General features: G+C 35.8%; 2 protein-coding genes across 2 annotated transcripts; one reads left to right on the top strand and one right to left on the bottom strand.

Moving 5' to 3' along the window:
- Positions 1 to 180: 180 nt before the first annotated feature.
- Positions 181 to 18,130, top strand: LOC128155206 (A-kinase anchor protein 7-like). The gene is made up of 6 exons (XM_052816804.1): positions 181 to 523; positions 8,567 to 8,691; positions 15,139 to 15,275; positions 15,404 to 15,561; positions 15,964 to 16,077; positions 17,686 to 18,130. Exons 1-6 carry the CDS (start codon positions 226 to 228, stop codon positions 17,835 to 17,837), a joined length of 984 nt encoding a protein of 327 aa, XP_052672764.1. The 5' UTR covers positions 181 to 225; the 3' UTR covers positions 17,838 to 18,130.
- Positions 9,778 to 12,867, bottom strand: LOC128155205 (uncharacterized). Its single transcript, XM_052816803.1, has 2 exons — positions 12,005 to 12,867; positions 9,778 to 11,496 (listed from the first exon to the last, which is right to left on the bottom strand). The coding sequence occupies exon 2, from the start codon at positions 11,481 to 11,483 to the stop codon at positions 9,999 to 10,001; it is 1,485 nt and encodes a 494-aa protein (XP_052672763.1). The 5' UTR covers positions 11,484 to 11,496; positions 12,005 to 12,867; the 3' UTR covers positions 9,778 to 9,998.

Here is an 18,130-nt window from a genome sequence, read left to right as displayed (position 1 = left end):
GATGAAAAGAGTACTTAGGTATGTCGTTCTAATAGTTTTCGAGATGTATAATTTATATATTCCCTTCACAAGTTAAATGTTTATTACCAATAAAATTACAAAGTTTTCATCTTATTTTAATACATTTTTTTATAAATTGAACCCCTTCATTGTATGAAGGTCAATATACAGTTTTGGGTACTGTACGAAGAGATCACTCAGGCGTGACGATGTCAACAAACCCCCATGGATTCTTTGAAGAAGTCATGCCAAATTCTTAACCCTTTCCTTAATGTGTTTGCGCCTGTCATGTTGACATCACTCAAACAAAATTGCAAAGTCTCATCTCAACATCAGAACCCACGCAGATTTTGTTTTGTCGAAATGAACATAGAAAAGAAAAATTTTTATCTGCGATATTGTGCTAGGAGACCGAAAATATTAAGCACAAACCTAACAGATCAAGTAACAAGATATGCATCCTCGCAATTCCCAAAAGGTCTTCATGACGATAAATCAAAGAAAATTACAAATATGCAAAAAGGTATGTAAAAACTTTGTGAGAAAGCGTACATCTACTCTGTGACATATACTTCTGCAAATACTTGTTTGCCTTCTGAGATACATCTTTTGCATATGATAGAACCATTTTAACAAGACCTTGGACTTTCAGTTTGGCGTAGCCATCTCTTCCTTGCGTCAAAACAAATTAAAAATGACGCGGTTTCAAGCGAAATATGCATCAATTGCATAGTCTTAGCTCAAAAGCCAGACAAATCTTGTTGATTTCAAAGAGCCATGACTGAGTGGCTATAACAATGAAATAGACAGGCATACGTCACATTGCTGTTTGACACAACTACCCAAAGTCCAAGCTCTTGTTAAAATGGTTCTAATTCATACTTATATTTTGACAGCAGATAAATTCGTATTGACACGGTTGTCGTATGATATATATAAATCATAGCAAACTAAGTAAAGGTATATGTAATCAAGTTTCATGCACGGGGGATATTCCTTTTATTTTGCTTTAGTCATCACTGTTCATTGGATGTCAGATTGAGTCAGTGACACTCTTCCATCCGTTAAAGAGTGCTTATCAGCATTTACCATCGTCACATCATGAGGTACATTTTTATAATACAGCATGATTATGCTATTTTACCCTCCCTCTCTCTATATATATAAATTCATTTACAACCTTTAATTGCACCATCCCGTTATAATAATTTTACAATTGTCTCTTGTTACGTCACAAAATATCAGGGGCATACTGTATTTGCACTGTCATTCTGTCTGTCTCTCTCTTTGTAAAATTTTATTTTTGCTTTAGGCCCAGTGCAGTTAATTTTTGAATGAAAATTAATTTTCAAATCCCTTTGAAAAATAAAATTAAATAAATTTTATTTAATTATTTTTAAGGTTCAATTTTAACAGGGAAGTAGTTTTAAGCAAAAAAAAAATCTTTTGAAATAATCAAGATTCATCAACGCTGCAATTTTGACTGTAGACGTCAGGGAAATATTTTCAATCTCGACGAATCTCGCAGAGATTATAGAAATTTCTTCTTCTTTTTTTCATTTTTGTTTTTTAAACGCTTTCGCAATGCATTTCTATTGGTCAACCAAAAGAGGTAGCGCACTTCGTATACAATTTCGCCCACAATATAGCCCTTCTGCAAACATCAGATGTTTTCAATATTATACAATATTTAGTTAAAATATATTCAAAGAAATGCAAATCACACAATTGCCATGTTAAAAGAGTCCTAATAATCGTACATGACATCATTAAAATTTTAAGTATTGTAAAATAGTTAGTATGCAATAAAAAGTTTGATATTTGACTATTTGAACCACTTCAAACCAAAGAAATCCGGTTAAAAGTATGTTCAACGGGTATTGTAATTACACGTTTACATTGAAATTATTCTGTTTTAACGTGGTCCTCGTACTGAAAATTAGACATTTGAATTTGTGACTTTTTAAAACAATTATGTATATAGCCGCACATATTGAAAAGACATCCAATGAAAGTGTTATATGTATATGCGTGGCCTAGTGGTAACGCGTATAGGTGTTTTTGGTTTTGGGTTGCTTGATCGATTTCATCCAGTAGTATTTTATTTCTTTTTCACTTAAAGCATGACAAGATTACACGTATCTAATCTGCTGGATTTTGTTTCAAATTCTCTTGTTTAATTCTGAATAAGAGTACACCCAGTATAAACAGATCTCTTCAAAGACCCTAATATACTTTATACTTTTTATATTCTATACTATACAGGAGAGGGCGTTATAAGTTTACAGAATTTATGTCCGATCCTATAGTATATACCATCTTAACAATAAAATATATTCAAACAAAAAAAACCCACCAACTTTATATCCACTTATCCACAACCATTCATTGCATTTTGCTGGAAGTTATCACGGTTCAGAATATCAGATGACTTAAGTTTATACACAGAGTTCTATGTATTCATTTTCGATGCAGGTTTCCTGAATTGATAACAAATCACTGATTATATAGGCACCATTATAAAATCAGTACCTACACCGTAGGTTTCGGAAAATCATAAAACGATAGGTACATGTAACTGTATCTGTTTTTAGTAACATTTACTTTCCGGTCAAACACGGGTGTAGGCTAAATAATGGGAAAAGGCACTTTACTTTTTAGCTCACCTGAGCTAAAAGCTCAAGTGAGCTATTCTGATCACATTTTGTCTGTCGTCTGTCTGTCCGTCTGTCCGTAAACTTTTCACATTTTCAACATCTTCTCAAGAACTACTTGGCCAATTTCAACCAAACTTGGCACAAATCATCCTTAGGCAAATGGGATTCAAAGTTGTGGAAATTAAGGGCCACACCCGTTTTCAAGGGGAGATAATTAGAAATTAATGAATTTTTTTTAGAAATTTTCAAAAATCTTCTTCTCAAGAACCAGAAAGCCAGGAAAGCTGAAACTTGTGTGGAAGCATCCTCAGGTAGTGTAGATTCAAAGTTGTGAAATTCATGACCCCCGGGGGTAGGGTGGGGCCACAATGGGGGGTCGAAGTTTTACATAGGAATATATAGAGTAAATCTTTAAAAATCTTCTTCTCAGAAACTAAACAGCCAGGAAAGCTGAAACTTGTGTGGAAGCATCCTCAGGTAGCGTAGATTCAAAGTTGTGAAATTCATGACCCTCGGTGGTAGGGTGGGGCCACAATGGGGGGTCGAAGTTTTACATAGGAATATATAGAGTAAATCTTTAAAAATCTTCTTCTCAGAAACTAAACAGCCAGGAAAGCTGAAACTTGTGTGGAAGCATCCTCAGGTAGTGTAGATTCAAAGTTGTGAAATTCATGACCCCGGGGTAGGGTGGGGCCCCAATGGGGGGGGGGGGTCGACGTTTTACATAGGAATATATAGAGTAAATCTTTAAAAATCATCTGCTCAGAAACTAATCAGCCAGGAAAGCTGAAACTTGTGTTGAAGCATCCTCAGGTAGTGTAGATTCAAAGTTGTGAAAATCATGATCCCTGGGGGTAGGGTGAGGCCACATTGGGGGGGGGGGATGTTAAAATTTTACATAGAAATATATAGAGTAAAACTTTGAAAATCTTCTTCTCAGAAACTAATCAGGCAGGAAAGGTGAAACTGTTGTGGAAGCATCCTCAGGTAGTGTAGATTCAAAGTTGTGAAAATCATGATCCCTGGGGGTAGGGTGGGGCACAATGGGGGGGGGGGGTCGAAGTTTTACATAGGAATATATAGAGTAAATCTTTAAAAATCTTCTTCTCAGAAACTAATCAGCCAGATGATTCTTTATAATTGTTAAAACTTTGGCTCCAGGACAATTCTTCGGCCTCACAAGAAGGTTCAGAGTTTGATGTAGCGAAATATCCCATATATAAACAATTGTAAAGGATCTTTTTGAGAACTGCAATACTCAACATGTGATATGACTATAAAATTGAAGCAGGCAGCTATTTTTTCATTAGAATCTTTTTGTATTACTGTATTGAGTTATTGCCCTTGATTTATTGATTCTTGATTATTTTAATAAATGCATCCACTGTTAACCAATTATTGTGATGATTATTTTTATACAATAATAAATATTCACTGTATATAAGTTGTTCTGCATAAGAAGTTTTGGGTAAGGCCGGATTAGTTTGTTTATTTTTGATTTCCAATTTTTAGATACTATGAATTATTTTAGGCCGGCACATGTATAGGGACAGTGTCTATTGCATTGTGATGAGTGACTGTTTGGGGTTAAACTTGAACAGGTATGGATAGATAGAGTGTGTGAATATATCTAATCTACGTGTTTTCTAATCTTCGATACGAGTGCGGTCATTCCTGCCCTGTATCGCATTAATACAAGTGTGCAGTCATATCTGCTTGTATGGGCAGTGGTTGTGTTGGAGCACTAATGTATGGTCATCCCTGCTGGTGTTCAGGCCTTTCTAGCGCAAGTGTGCGGCACTCCCTGGTTGCGTTAGGTTGAGCTTTTGGCGCAAGTGTGCGGTCATCCCTGCTTGCGTAAACGTTGGTACCTGTTGAGTTGCGTAGGTGTGCGGTCATCCCTGCCTGCGTAACGGTGAGTCCCTATATATGTGCAGGAGCGGTGATTAAAGTCTGCTCTTGTAAATATTGGCAGCAATCAGGGCTATCCGAGTTCCAAGGGGGAAAAATGGATTTTATTTATACAGGATCTACATGTATTATTGTACATTGTCCAGATAGTTTGTATTATGACTCCATTAAGCTGATTTTATCATACCTATTGTTCCTCAGGTGAGCGATGTGGCCCATGGGCCTCTTGTTTTAACTTACCAGCATCCTATCACGCTTTCGCGTCCACTAAAGGTGGCATGGGGCACCTCGATGTTCATCTTCGCAAGCCAAGGGTTTACGATCCACCCTGCTCCTCTTCAACGAACAGAGTGGATCGTAAACCCTTGGCTTGCAAAGATGCTCCATGTTGCGACGAACTAGTAATAGCTTTCCAAAAAGCTGGCCTGACTAATCAAATTTATTCAATGGAAGCATGCATATTCCAATTAGGCTATGTTATCAGAAATGAATTTTAATTTTCGCTGCTGATCATAAATTTATAAACGGAACGTGCCAATTTAAGACGAAATGTCAGTCTTTTCTTCGATCTATAGAACATGTACATATCACTTGAAATTCATTTATTTTATTAATTCAATTTCTTTAGGAATGTTCACATATCATATAAAAGCATGTAAGCTTGAAAGCTGTATAGTAAATAGTGGGTTTTTTTAAATTGTATTTGTTATATCAAGATGCAAAATCAACTGAAAGACATTGTTTTTAAAAATTCCAACCATATGAAATATGAAAGGCTATACAAACACGTATTGTTTATGAATGTGTGTGGGCAGCTTCATCAAAATCATCTTGACAAGCAATTAAAAAAGGGCGAATTCTCAAATTCGTGGGAAAAAAAACCCTAACTGTAACTTCAATTCAATTAGAATTCCTTATTTGCAGGTTCATTTATTGCATACAAAAGTGGAGGGGGGGGGGGGGCAAATCCATGATAGTTCCATTTATCATATAAAGTTAAGAAAAGTGCCAGCCAAAAAATATGGGGAGGGGGACGCATGATCATTACGGACTCGTCAACTAATCGGTGCGCAAAAACTATGAATGAGACATTATGGCGCGAAATCCTGCTATTACCGTTCACGCAACGAATGAACTCATCCATTGGCAGAGATCCATGGGAAGGGGGTCAGATGAATTGTTTAACATTTGTTTTGTAACAGCTACATACATGTATATTATACGTTGGATCGGATGCTTTGGAAGAAATCTAACGAATTAAGAAACACACTTGATTAGTAATTGTTAAATGTGGTAATGTACATTTAGTAAGACACGCGAGTCAAATTATGATCCCTTTATAATATTAATGAAATCGCCAAACTGAACGAAAATCGGGCCAAACCCCGCTTCGGCGATTTAGTTCCTCCAGTAAACATTCCAGCTGTATAAAAATATATTTGTTTTAATCCAAACTGATGACTCTCTTGTAAGAAAGATAATCCAACACCAATCGTAATAGACAATATGTTACAACTTGTTGTTGCGATGAGGAATGCTGATTTATTTTAAAATCAGGATTACACACGTGCACTGCATGGTGAAACGTCCCTCTTGCTCGCTGTTGTTATTACATGCCATATAACATTTTCATCAATTGTGCATGTTAATGCTGACATCTTAAACATGCATCGGTTAATCTTTTTGTGAAATATCATGATATTGCTTGTCGTTTCGGAGAATGCAACTTAATTTTAAACCTTAGATATGCCTGACGTCTTGACGTCAGGCAATAAATTAAACTGTATAATCAAGCGTGACATGGTGTACACATTGCCTGTGCACATTGTAAATTTATAAATAGTTTCTTTTCCAAACAAATTCACATAACAGCGTAGCGCAGTGGTTTCACCTCGAATCTGTAAGTCATGAATTCGTATCTCGTTGGATATTTTAACATTTTTACCTTTCCAATTATTTTTAACGTCTTTTTGGTCATCGTCGGAAACCGTCGGTTGATAACGCGTCGTTCCCGGTAATGGAGAGAGGAACGACGCGTAATTAACCTTGGGTTTCCGACGATGATTATTGGTTAAATTTGCAAAATTTGAAAGTTCTAAACCGGTGAAAAGTATTTTAATTATAATGTACTTTAATCCGCATTTAAGGGGCATTATCAGGTCACGATTTTGGTCAAATTCTATTTTTCTGTTTTTATTATATACAATGCTTTAGGAATACATTTCTAATGATAAAATGAAAATTGAGAGTCAGTGCTAGAGTTATAAACTTAAGCAATATACAGAGCTAACAAGTCTTTGTCAGGTAAACAAGGACCGTGCCCTGATTTTGTTTATGTAGGTTCAAAATACCAATAAAAAATCGTTTTCAAGCTGGTTTGTCTATCTTCTAATTTGTTTCAAGCATTAATAAACAGTACATAATGTTTAACTCATTCATTTTAGGACTAAGACAGGAATTTTCACTTAAAATTTAAATGTAAAAATTTCCAGCTCTGTAACTCACTTATAACTCAACGACTGCATGACAATTATTTCAAACAGAGGCATTTACAGACTGGGCCGGTATGTAAAAAAAAATTATTGGAAATTATATTTAAACATCTAAATGCGTTTGAATTAAATTGTATATTTTGCAGGAAAGTTCTAACTTATGATGACCCCCCCCCCCCCCCCCGACCCCCTCCCCCCCCCCCCCCCCCATTTATCCCTTTTAAAAACATTGATAATTAAAAACGGCAAGTATTGCATTTACTAAACTGCCAAGATCTCAAATACATAGTTTATTAATTCTTGATGCTGATATTATTATCCAAAGTCAGTTAAAGTACATCAATAATGAAATCGTAATTGGCATGTATACGGTGAGGTTAAATGGATAAAACTGATCACAAAGTTACAAAGATATGAAAAATTTAATGATTCACAGACAATAACTTTCCATGTTTACATTAAATTGTGATTAAAATTACGCAATCATGCACACAATGCCGCTTATTCCCAAACCTTTGTTATAAATGTACAAATGTACAAAAACTAAATTCCACAGTAAGAAGAAGTAAAAATGACAGTCTGTTGGTTATGATCGCAAAATCTAATTTTAAGTTTTTAGAGATTTATTTAAATCGATTGCTTTAAAACATTAACATGATGAAAACATGCGAAAGCAAAATTGCTATCTATAGCTAGTAAGATTTTATTGGTTAAAAGTTCTTACTTGGATCGAACCAGCTGAATTCTTTATGCCAATTTGATGCATTGAGCCATGCATGGCACGCTAATCAAAGATCAAATGCCATATAACATTTTGACCACCATTTTCGACCTTATGCACAGGTGCATCGTATCCGCTCTACACTCTATGACATATATATAAATAATTTATATATATGTCATAGAGTGTAGAGCGGATACGATGCCCCTGTGCCTTATGCGATATATTTCTTTAAAGTTTAATTGTTATATTATATGAAACCACGTCAGGAAGGAAGTCAACCAGGGGGGGGGGGCAGCGTAATGTCAAAATTTACAACATCACAGTTACCAGTATCCCACATGTTGTCAAATTTTGTTACATACTGAATAACTTTGAATTCTGAACCCACACAAATTCTCGACAACATTTACTATTTTGGGACACCGTTACTATTCATCCTTCGGGCCCCCAATCTCAGGTATGAGGAAGCAAAGCCGGTTTAGAGACATAAAACATTGAGAAACGAGCATTTTATTTTTTTTTTACGTTTTTAACATTTCGATCTAATTTTTTATTTTTTTTAACATCCCTAATTTGTTGGCAATTTGTTATCAACCAAATGCTGTATTTTGCTGATAAGCTATGTAAAAAAAAATTGCTAGCCTGTGCATGTATAGTACACTGAGTTGTTGATATTATTATTGTTAATAAATTCGCTAAATAAAATTAACCGAAAGCATACTCAATGTGTTTCCGCAACATGTATCTACGTTAAGTTACAGATTTTTAAGTCGTTTGTTTAGGAAAAAATAAGAAAAGAGGGAAACCAACTAAAAAGACAAGCCAAGAAGATAGTGGAAAGAAGATGGCCCGGAGAAAGCGGGAATCACCAAATTACTTCCTAGCTATTCAGATCACCGAGGATGAGGTAAGGGTTTGTGCTATATGCAGTATGTGGTTTGAATTTTCATGAAATTCTGACTTAAAGGCGTGCTGTGTGGTTAATGCTAGTTAGAACTTATATACATTATTACATCAAACAGATTTTTACCTTTTAATCGGCTGTAAGACTGATCGAGCGCAATGCACGGATTTATTCAACGTATGCGACACATCAAACAATTGTCATATTCTAAAAACGTCGTCCTAATATCAAAGTTAATGGCCACGGTATCTTTTCTACTCAAACTTATATTCTCTGAACCAATACATCCTTACGCAATGGCATAGTCACACCTTACCGGATAACGCTAATAAATGGAGACGTTTAACCAAAATAAAGACAACAATTTCGATTGTACATTGACGAAGGTCCATCGGTCTCACCGGTCTTGGAGGTTCTCGAGATCCATATAAAACGGGATACTGAAAATGCTCCGTTCAAGCGATGGTCAAATGACGAACCTGTTCGTTCCAGTGACGAACTATGAGCAGTTTGGTTCAATAAACGAAGGAGCAACACATGAGAAACTTTTGAAACGAGACGGTAGACTAACTGGTTGTGTACCGGTTACTAGTACTCCAAAGCCAATATGTATTCTTTACACGGCCGGTCATGATCCCTTTGGGAATCGGGTTCAACGGACATAAACGGATGACAACGACAGTATACTGGCTATCCAGTACAGTGAAAAACCATATTAGTTCCAAACAAATCGCATTCAAATGTATAGGCGGACACCTTGGTCCGGTGGTGTCTAAACTCTCTGCTGGATCTGTCGAACTAAAACGGATCAAGAAATACATGAAAACGGTGACGAATTGATTGAAAAAATTGTCATCCGTTGACCGTACTGTAGCGCGTGACTAGGACTTGTGTCCTAGACACATGTGGCTTCTTTCTAGCAGCATACCAGTTGTAATCGGTTGCCGGACAGCCCGATTTTGCTTTTATTCCTTCCTTTTTTTGCATCTTACTTTAAAAATTTATCCCTAAATGAATAATTAAAATAAGGTCAGTTGAGCAGACTTAAAGTAAAGTGGTCATTCACGCACGCTGTTCAATTTGTTTGCTGAACCTGGCAAACGCAATCAACGTCATGACGTCATAAGGAAATCAATCCATGCTATAACATACCAAATGTATAAAAAGACCGAAATAATCCAGTGTCCAATGTTAAACAAAATTGAGATAAGCTAGCATCTTATTTAAGCGTAATGAATAATAGTCAATAATATTTTATTTTGAATCTGAAATTTCCTAAAAATGAAAAAAAATTTGGAGACAGAAAGAAGTCAAGAATTAACAGAATAACGAGTCTTCCGAGAATTGAATGCAGATAGTCCTGATTTAATCACTAGATAGCACTCCTGTCTGAAATTATTATTCACAAAACTATAGACGATTGAGTTCGTGGACATACTGAGCATGTACGATCTAATAAACAGCTGATAAATGTTCTTCTGTGGTCTAGTGAGTCTTAGATACAACCCGGGGGACGTGTACCTAAGAATAACGATGACGCAATAAGGCAGAAACGTCAGTATGTACACAGCGGTCACAACACATAGCATCACCAGGGTCTTCCTTGTACCAGAACGAGGCCCAAACCTCATACTCTCATTGGATAAGGACTCAAACCTCAACTTTCTTCTGGAACACTGACTTAATCTTGAACCGGTAGATGGCGCTCTGGTCGTTCTTTTTCGCGAGAACGAGTTTCTAAATGATTGTTGCCCTTTCTCAGTTGGTGATATTTTCGCTGGTACTACTTGGTCACTATAATAGCTACTACTACGATTGCTTCCCGAATTAAAAGAACTGCTTGACTGTAGTTTGTTTTGGACTCTCGGGGTTCTGGGACTATCAACAAACACGTCATCTTCGAGATTTTCGTCTATGTCTGTCAGTGCGTTCTGTGCTTTGATTCTACAGCTAGAACAGCTGAAATTGTTTTTAGTATTGCAGCAACACGAGTCTATTGAACACCTTTTAAATGAGATCGAGGAAGCAAACCTTCCACTACGGCGAAATCTAAAGGAATTTCTACGACTCTGGTGAATGGAACAACCAATCATTGAGTAAATTACTATCAAAACAATGTCTACAACAAGAGTAGACACAATTAAGTAGATTCCATGCCAGAAAGGTTTAATGGATTTTTGGTTTAAAATGTAATCGTCGTCTATGAGACAGGTTTTTGAGAGGATACCATGGTGAACATTGGTATATGTTCCAAAAAGAAACAAAGCCGGCCAAGTCGTTAGAACAGCAATAACGAAAGAGAAAGCAAGGTAAATTTTACATCGCGTGATTCCAAATAATGATCTTTTAAACGTGTATCTGATGCCAAATAATCGGTCCAACGCAATGCCGAGCAGGATCATAGTAGAAAAACAATTCAGATGATATGTCAGCCAACGGGAGATTTTGCAGAGAATTGGGTAGTCAAACGATGTGATATTCACCAACAACGCAATCTCGAAAGGCATCGTAGACAGACAGTTCAACAGGTCGACCCAAGCAAGAGTCAATATGAATAAAGTAGACACTTTGCGTTTCCTCTCCCATTTCCGGTTGTAGACGCAGCAGGTTAGGATATTTCCGGTTACTCCGAGGGGCAGAAGAAGAGAGACATAAACCAGGGACGGCAAAAGCTCGGAGTGAAGTACGCTGACGAATTCTTTCTTCTGCAGTGATTCAGTACTTGTATTCAGGATGCCGACCCTTGAAACCTCTTCGTCTGGCCTATTTGACGAGGGATTCACGCTCAGATTCATTGTTTAATTTTGTCTACAAACAAGGAATGTTTATCAATATAGATAAATCATTTTGCAAGAGTTTATTTTTTCACAATCAGATTTATTGTTTTGTGTTCTAAAGTTTTAGAGTGGATCATTTTAATTTACTTAAGATCATAGTTTTTCACAATTTTACTTGTAGATTCGAAATCTTTACTAAAATAATATTCTAATAAGCAGAATTATGCCTATGCTATGCAGAGAGAAAAAAAACCCAAAGATCAATTATCTAAAATAATAATCTTGAAATGGATGGACTTTTTGTAATTTTCTCCAATTTTATAGCCCCTATGCAACATTAAAAACATACAGAGCACATTTATCTATATGTATGAATATTGCTTAACCAAATTTTTCTTTACGCATAGCAATTAAGACATGGACACAAATAACAGTATACTTTAGATGAAGCATAAGTGATTTGTTAAATGAATACGTACATTTTTAGAGAAAAGTTTTTTATATTAAATAATTTATAACTGTTGTGATTAATATCTTACTTGAGTGAAGCGACTCTCTTCCTATAGCAGTAAGGTACCATCATCTGTCATTCTTATAGTTTTCATTAGAAGGTCAACAATGACGGTTTAACGTATTTAGCTAGTTGACTTCCGTTCAACGCCTCTTTTATTAGAAAATCACGCGTTTCAATTTACAGTGAAAAGGGGGAAAACCAGATGTTAAATGAAGTACTAGACTATTTTCGGCCATAACTGTAACAGGACCTTAAAATTTCAATGTTCGAAAGCACTGTAAACATTTTTTTAAATTTTTGAATACTTCATATAATGCGCTGCTATGAAAACGGTTTAAGTCCAGATATTTAACTTGTACGGTGGCCCGAGGATTTCGAACATTGACGTCATGCAGTTGACAAAAGATTTAATATAGAGGTCACGACAAGCACCCTTACTGGTTTTGTTTGCAAAGGTACCCCACTGAAATCCCGGTTTTAACGAAAAATGGAGTCTAATACATTTCTTCAATTTCGCAGACAACTGTTTGAAGATTACATTGTTGCGTACATTTGTAATTTTCATCTAAAGCGTCTCAAACCAAGACCTACAGTCTGCATTACTCTGGGATAATACCGTACATATTAGTCGTAATTCGCGACGATGGGTGCAACTGAGATATTAAAAAAAACAACGTTACATACCAAAATTGCTAGGTTTGATGTTGCAAATTATAACCTGTTGGAAGTTCTGACTCTTTGCAAACGTGTGCATTAAATTATGTTTTTCTTCAGACAATACATCAGAGGGCATGATCATTTTTTTTTACATATATACTTGAATTTAAAACTTTGGAATAAAAAGTCTGTAATCAATTGTATTGTAATTTATATATCCCCTAATTTGGCGAAGCAGTAGACATGGGTTTTGGTCACGAAATCCCCCCCCCCCCCCCCAAAAAAGAAAGAATAGTAAAAGATTGCGATGTAAAGCTCTATGCAATGAAGTATCTTTGGATTTCTTTAATGTTAAAAAAAAACATTTAAAAAAAAATAATAAAGGTTCTTTGGGCTGTTGTTTTCCTAATTATACCCCCCGCAAACGAAGTTTGGGGGGTATGTAGGAATCACCTTGTCCGTCTGTCCGTCCGTCTGAGCAATTGTGTCCGGTCCATATCTTTCTTATGGAGAAACATTGGAAGTTCTTTATTCACACAAAGGTTGCTTATAACCTAAGGGTGTGTCATGACCTTGACCCAAGGTCATTCGGGCAAGGTCAAGGTCACTGGCAGAAAAAATACAAAATTCGTGTCCGGTCCATATCTTTCTTATGGAGAATTATTGGAAGTTCTTACTTCACACAAAGATTGCTTATAACCTAAGGGTGTGTCATGACCTTGACCCAAGGTCATTTGGGCAAGGTCAAGGTCACTGGCAGAAAAAATACAAAAAATTGTGTCCGGTCCATATCTTTCTTATGGAGGAACATTGGAAGTTCTTAATTCACACAAAGATTGCTTATGACCTAAGGGTGTGTCACGACCTTGACCCAAGGTCATTTGGGCAAATCAAGGTCGTGGGGAAAAGTAGTGCAAAATTCGTGTCCGGTCATTATCTTTCTGATGGAGAAGCATTGAATGTTCTAACTTCACACAAATATTGCTTATGACCAAAGGGTGTGTCATGACCTTGACCCAAGGTCATTTGGGCAAGGTCAAGGTCACTGGCAGAAAAAGTGCAAAATTCGTGTTCGGTCATTATCTTTCTTATGGAGAAGCATTGAATGTTCTTACTTCACACAAATATTGCTTATGACCAACAGTTTTAAAAAAAATAGAGCAGTTGTTATTTATGGAAAATGGACGATGAAATAGATTCATCCAATATTTTCTATAATTGGAAAAATACATGCATTATGATTTTTTTCTTAGCGGGGGGTATCAATTGTGAGCTTGCTCACAGTACCTCTAGTTAGTATTTGCAGATGGTCGTTATATTTTAACTTTTTCCAGCTTTTGTGTTTTTAAAACGGGTGAAATGGTTTAAAAATTTCCAGGCCAAGGTTGACGATCTGCAGCCAGCGGCGTGTACAGCGAAATCCACAGGAAATGAGAACTGTGACAAAGATAAACAGACTTTGAAATTTAAATCTCCGGTTCAATACTTGTTTACTGTCAAAAATGACCTCGAAATACCCATTGTATCAGTACGTGTCCCAAAGGTTTATCACGTGAAAGAATATGACAGAGAAAAAAAAAGATGTAATGCTTGTGTTTTAAAATTAGTTTAATTTTAATTAAGCATTGAATGCCTATTTTTGGATGACGTCGGTCCTTTAACACACCAAGCGGTGCAGTCAAATTGAATGCCGCGCGTTTGTATTTTTCCATAAATAATCAGAAATCAAAGTCCTAGATTATGCACACCTCTGATATATGTACAATAAATCTGCAAAAGAACAACTTCGTATCTTGAAAACTGTAGAAGGAGTTATCTGTACCATTGGGGTACCCTATATGCAATAATTTGCCAAAAATGACTAAGTTCAACAGCTGGTATTTTTTTCATAAATAATCAGAAATCAAAATCCCAGCAATATGCACACCTTTGATATATACACAATTGGTCTGCTAAAGAACAACTTCCTATCTTGGAATTGATGGAGGAGTTATCCGTTTAAAAAAGGGCACACTTTTTGCAGCCACCATCCTGGCCGCCCGCCCGCCCGCCATTTTACCATTTCAATAACCGGATTTTTCCTTTGGAAAAACCCGGTTAAAAATGGATAGATTTTTAAGCTAAGATATTGGTATTTTTATTCTTTTATTCGTTTATTCTTAACTATGGTTAATGCCCGAAAATACCCGGTATCATATTCAAAATTTTAAGGTAGACCTGATCAGTAATCTGTTGATCCTTTAGATGCCTCCTTAAACTTTGTGGCGGTATGTTAGGGTACTTATTGATCTTTTAAAATTGAACAAAATTGGTCTCCTGACAATTTGAATTCAATCAAAGATATCATTGTGCTCAGATTTTATGTTAAGATACTTAATATAGTTCTGTTTCGCCAGGGTGTAAGGAGGAGACAATTTTTAGGTGGCATTACCAGTAATTTGGGTGATAGGACAAATAAGCAATCGTTAAAAGATGGCTTAACTATTGAAACTATATTTGCAGATCAAACGAAATGTGAGGGAGATTCAGGAGATCATATTAGCGAAGGAAGAGAACCTATCCACGGCGATGATCGGGATAGACACCCTTCATCTTACACTGGGTGTCTACTCTCTGGAGGATGGATTTAGTATTATACAGTAACTAACTAACTAACCAATTATCAAACTAACTCAGTCTCTCTCTCTCTCTCTCTCTCTCTCTCTCTCTCTCTCCTCTCTCTCTCTCTCTCTCTCTCTCTCTCTCAAGTTATTTCCATTTATCCTAGGATTAAGAGAGCCTTGGACAAGTTTCACAGCCAGTTGAAGGCGGCGGATTTCGTTCCTCCATGTCTCAAAGTGTCTACATTAGGGCATTTTAACCATAAAGTTCTGTATGCGTCACTGGAAGAGAACCAGGGTCTTGAAGAACTCAACACGCTTGTCAGTAAGTACTTAGAGATATCATATCGGTGATTTCTGTGTGAAATGCAACTCACAAGTGCATACGTACACAAGTATACACAGCCATCATAATGTAAACACCGGCCAAATATTAGTATGTATACTATATAGAATTATAACATTTTGAGCCTATATGAAAATTATACTAAGTTTCAAAAATACATGACTATTTCTAGTCAGAAAATACAACAAATTCATTTATAAGCAATAATCATAAGTCTGTCTACTAATATAGAAAAATACACGTATTTGTGAAATAAGCATAGAGTTGTCCCGTCCCACTGCCAATGTTGCATCATTGCTGAATGTACAAATTGTATTTAGTAACGTATCAAATCAGTCAATATTACCAGTATCAGTTGATTCTATTCACTATTCCTTACAGATGGCGTTAGAACATCGCTGGAGAACGACGGCGTATTTACTGCAGACGATAGGTATACGCCCCATGTGACCATCAGCAAAATGTCCAAAGACCTGTATAGGCTTCGAAAATTAGGTACATTGTTGTCATAAACTATAATGTACGTCTGGTAGTAAAACTAAATATTGCTTTTGTAGACCAAGATTATAACAATGATGGCTGTTTTAATATTTCTGTTTTAAAATGACGATTTCAAAATCGAATTATTGGCTTGACCGGACCGATTAAGTGCTTGGTCGGGTTGCAGTCAATAAGTAAGGAAAGTGTGCAATTGAGAAAAAAAAAGACCGACACAAATTTCATTATATGAAACATGAAAATTTAATGTACGTTATACAAAATCGCATTTTAAATGAGAAGAAGAATAATGACATTACCAAGTCGTTGTGATACTCTACGAATTATTTGTATTAAATTGTAACAGCGAGACCAATGTCAAAAACGTATCTATTTCCCCCAACGTTATGTTCGATTTTTGTACAGAAATCAGTTGACTAGGGTTTTATTTTACAACATTTAAATTTTTGAGTATCTTTTCCTGTAATGTGTCAATTTTGTTGTATGCAGTCTAATAAATTCAAATGACGTATAACTGGGGCACAAACGGGGTTTGCTTATTCATATTAACATAATAAATCGTACAATTACTGAAAATTATAGAAATATAATTTACGAGGAATCATTCTTAGAATATTATGAGGTGATAATTTCGGTCGGGGTGTGATCAAATCTATCATAAAGTCCTTTGGGCTTTATTGGATTTGACCACGCCCCGACCGAAATTATCACCTCGTAATACTCAGAGAATGATTCTTTATTCCTTAAGTCTATAGTAGCAAATTAATCTATAAAGAATGAACTAAATAGCTACCCAATAGCTCAAATTAAAAAGGGTAGCTATTGAATTCATTCCATAAATAAACGGGACTGTGAAAAAATACATGATTGCATGATTAATAAACATTAACATGTAAAAGGATTTTCAACAATGAACATGCATAGTTATACATTTATATATTTTAGATTCCTAATTAAACGCGAGGAATTAATATTCGCGTAAAATCGCGAAAATCACGTTTCGCGAATTCTAAAATGACGCTTTTGGATTTTTTTTTCGGAGAAATGTTAACTAAAGGAAACAATGGTGAGAATTCGGCTTTCGCAATTTTATGTTCTTGCGATTTGATGCAAAACGGTGGAAACGAGGAATTAACTACACGCGTAAAGTAAGGAATCTACGGTATATGAATGAATGATGAAAGTTATTATCTCATTTAGGCATTTTTGTCTCTAATTATAGTTTGTTCTTGACGTAAACGCCCACTGAGTGTTTCCATGAATTAAGAATTCCGTAGGTGTCAAAACGGAAACACAACCTTAAAGAACTCCATAACCACAAGCTTTCATAGAAGTGCATTTTGTTGCAGTTCATTTTTCAGATAAGCGAAAATGTGCAAAAATGCGGTGAACATTTGACCTTTGACACACTCGAATACTAGACTCCGTATATCCATGCTATTGTTATTTGTGTTTACATCCATGTATATACTAAGTGGATGTAAACACAAAAGCTTACAAAATAATACAACTGATGATACCATAAACTAGTATGTATGGCAGACATTACATGATTTGAATAAAATTTAACAGATTCATAACTAGGAGGTGTTTTTTTTCCTATAGGTGTGAGCAGAATCGATCCCTCCCATTATCAAGAAAAGCGAACCGCTTACTTCGGACAACAAGTTGTGAAAAGTATCCAACTCTGTGCAATGAACGTACCCAAAACCGAGTCTGGGTATTATTACGTGGAGCATGAGATCATGTTCTCCTAGGGTAGGGATACCCCTTACAGCAGCTTGCTGAAGGCAGCTCAACTGGCAGCTAGCCAAGCCATTGTGTGAACTTGGTGCTATTTCTATTTTTGTTAAATATTTGTACAAAAGGTGTATGTCATTTTTGATATTATATAATTGGACAATAAATATTATGTATTATTTAACTTTAAATTATTGCAACAATGATTTCGACAAATTTTTTACTAATACTAAGTATTTATATGTGAATTAATTTTATTCACACTGTCACTAGTTATTTACATGTAACAATAAAACTGTTATAAATCTGA

This window comes from Crassostrea angulata, chromosome 7 (genome assembly GCF_025612915.1).
Source record: "Crassostrea angulata isolate pt1a10 chromosome 7, ASM2561291v2, whole genome shotgun sequence".
In the NCBI taxonomy this organism is placed as follows: Eukaryota; Metazoa; Mollusca; class Bivalvia; order Ostreida; family Ostreidae; genus Magallana; species Magallana angulata.
The sequence above is the reverse complement of the archived record's forward strand: the minus strand, read 5'-3'. Positions and strand labels throughout refer to the sequence as shown.

Bases quoted from the DNA above. Each gene is read 5' to 3' on its own strand.
- LOC128155205 (XM_052816803.1), bottom strand. From the start codon at position 11,483: ATGAATCTGAGCGTGAATCCCTCGTCAAATAGGCCAGACGAAGAGGTT.
- LOC128155206 (XM_052816804.1), top strand. From the start codon at position 226: ATGGATTCTTTGAAGAAGTCATGCCAAATTCTTAACCCTTTCCTTAAT. The intron at 524-8,566 runs GTATGTAAAAAC...TCGTTTGTTTAG, and splicing joins AATTACAAATATGCAAAAAG to GAAAAAATAAGAAAAGAGGG. The intron at 15,562-15,963 runs GTAAGTACTTAG...TATTCCTTACAG, and splicing joins AGAACTCAACACGCTTGTCA to ATGGCGTTAGAACATCGCTG.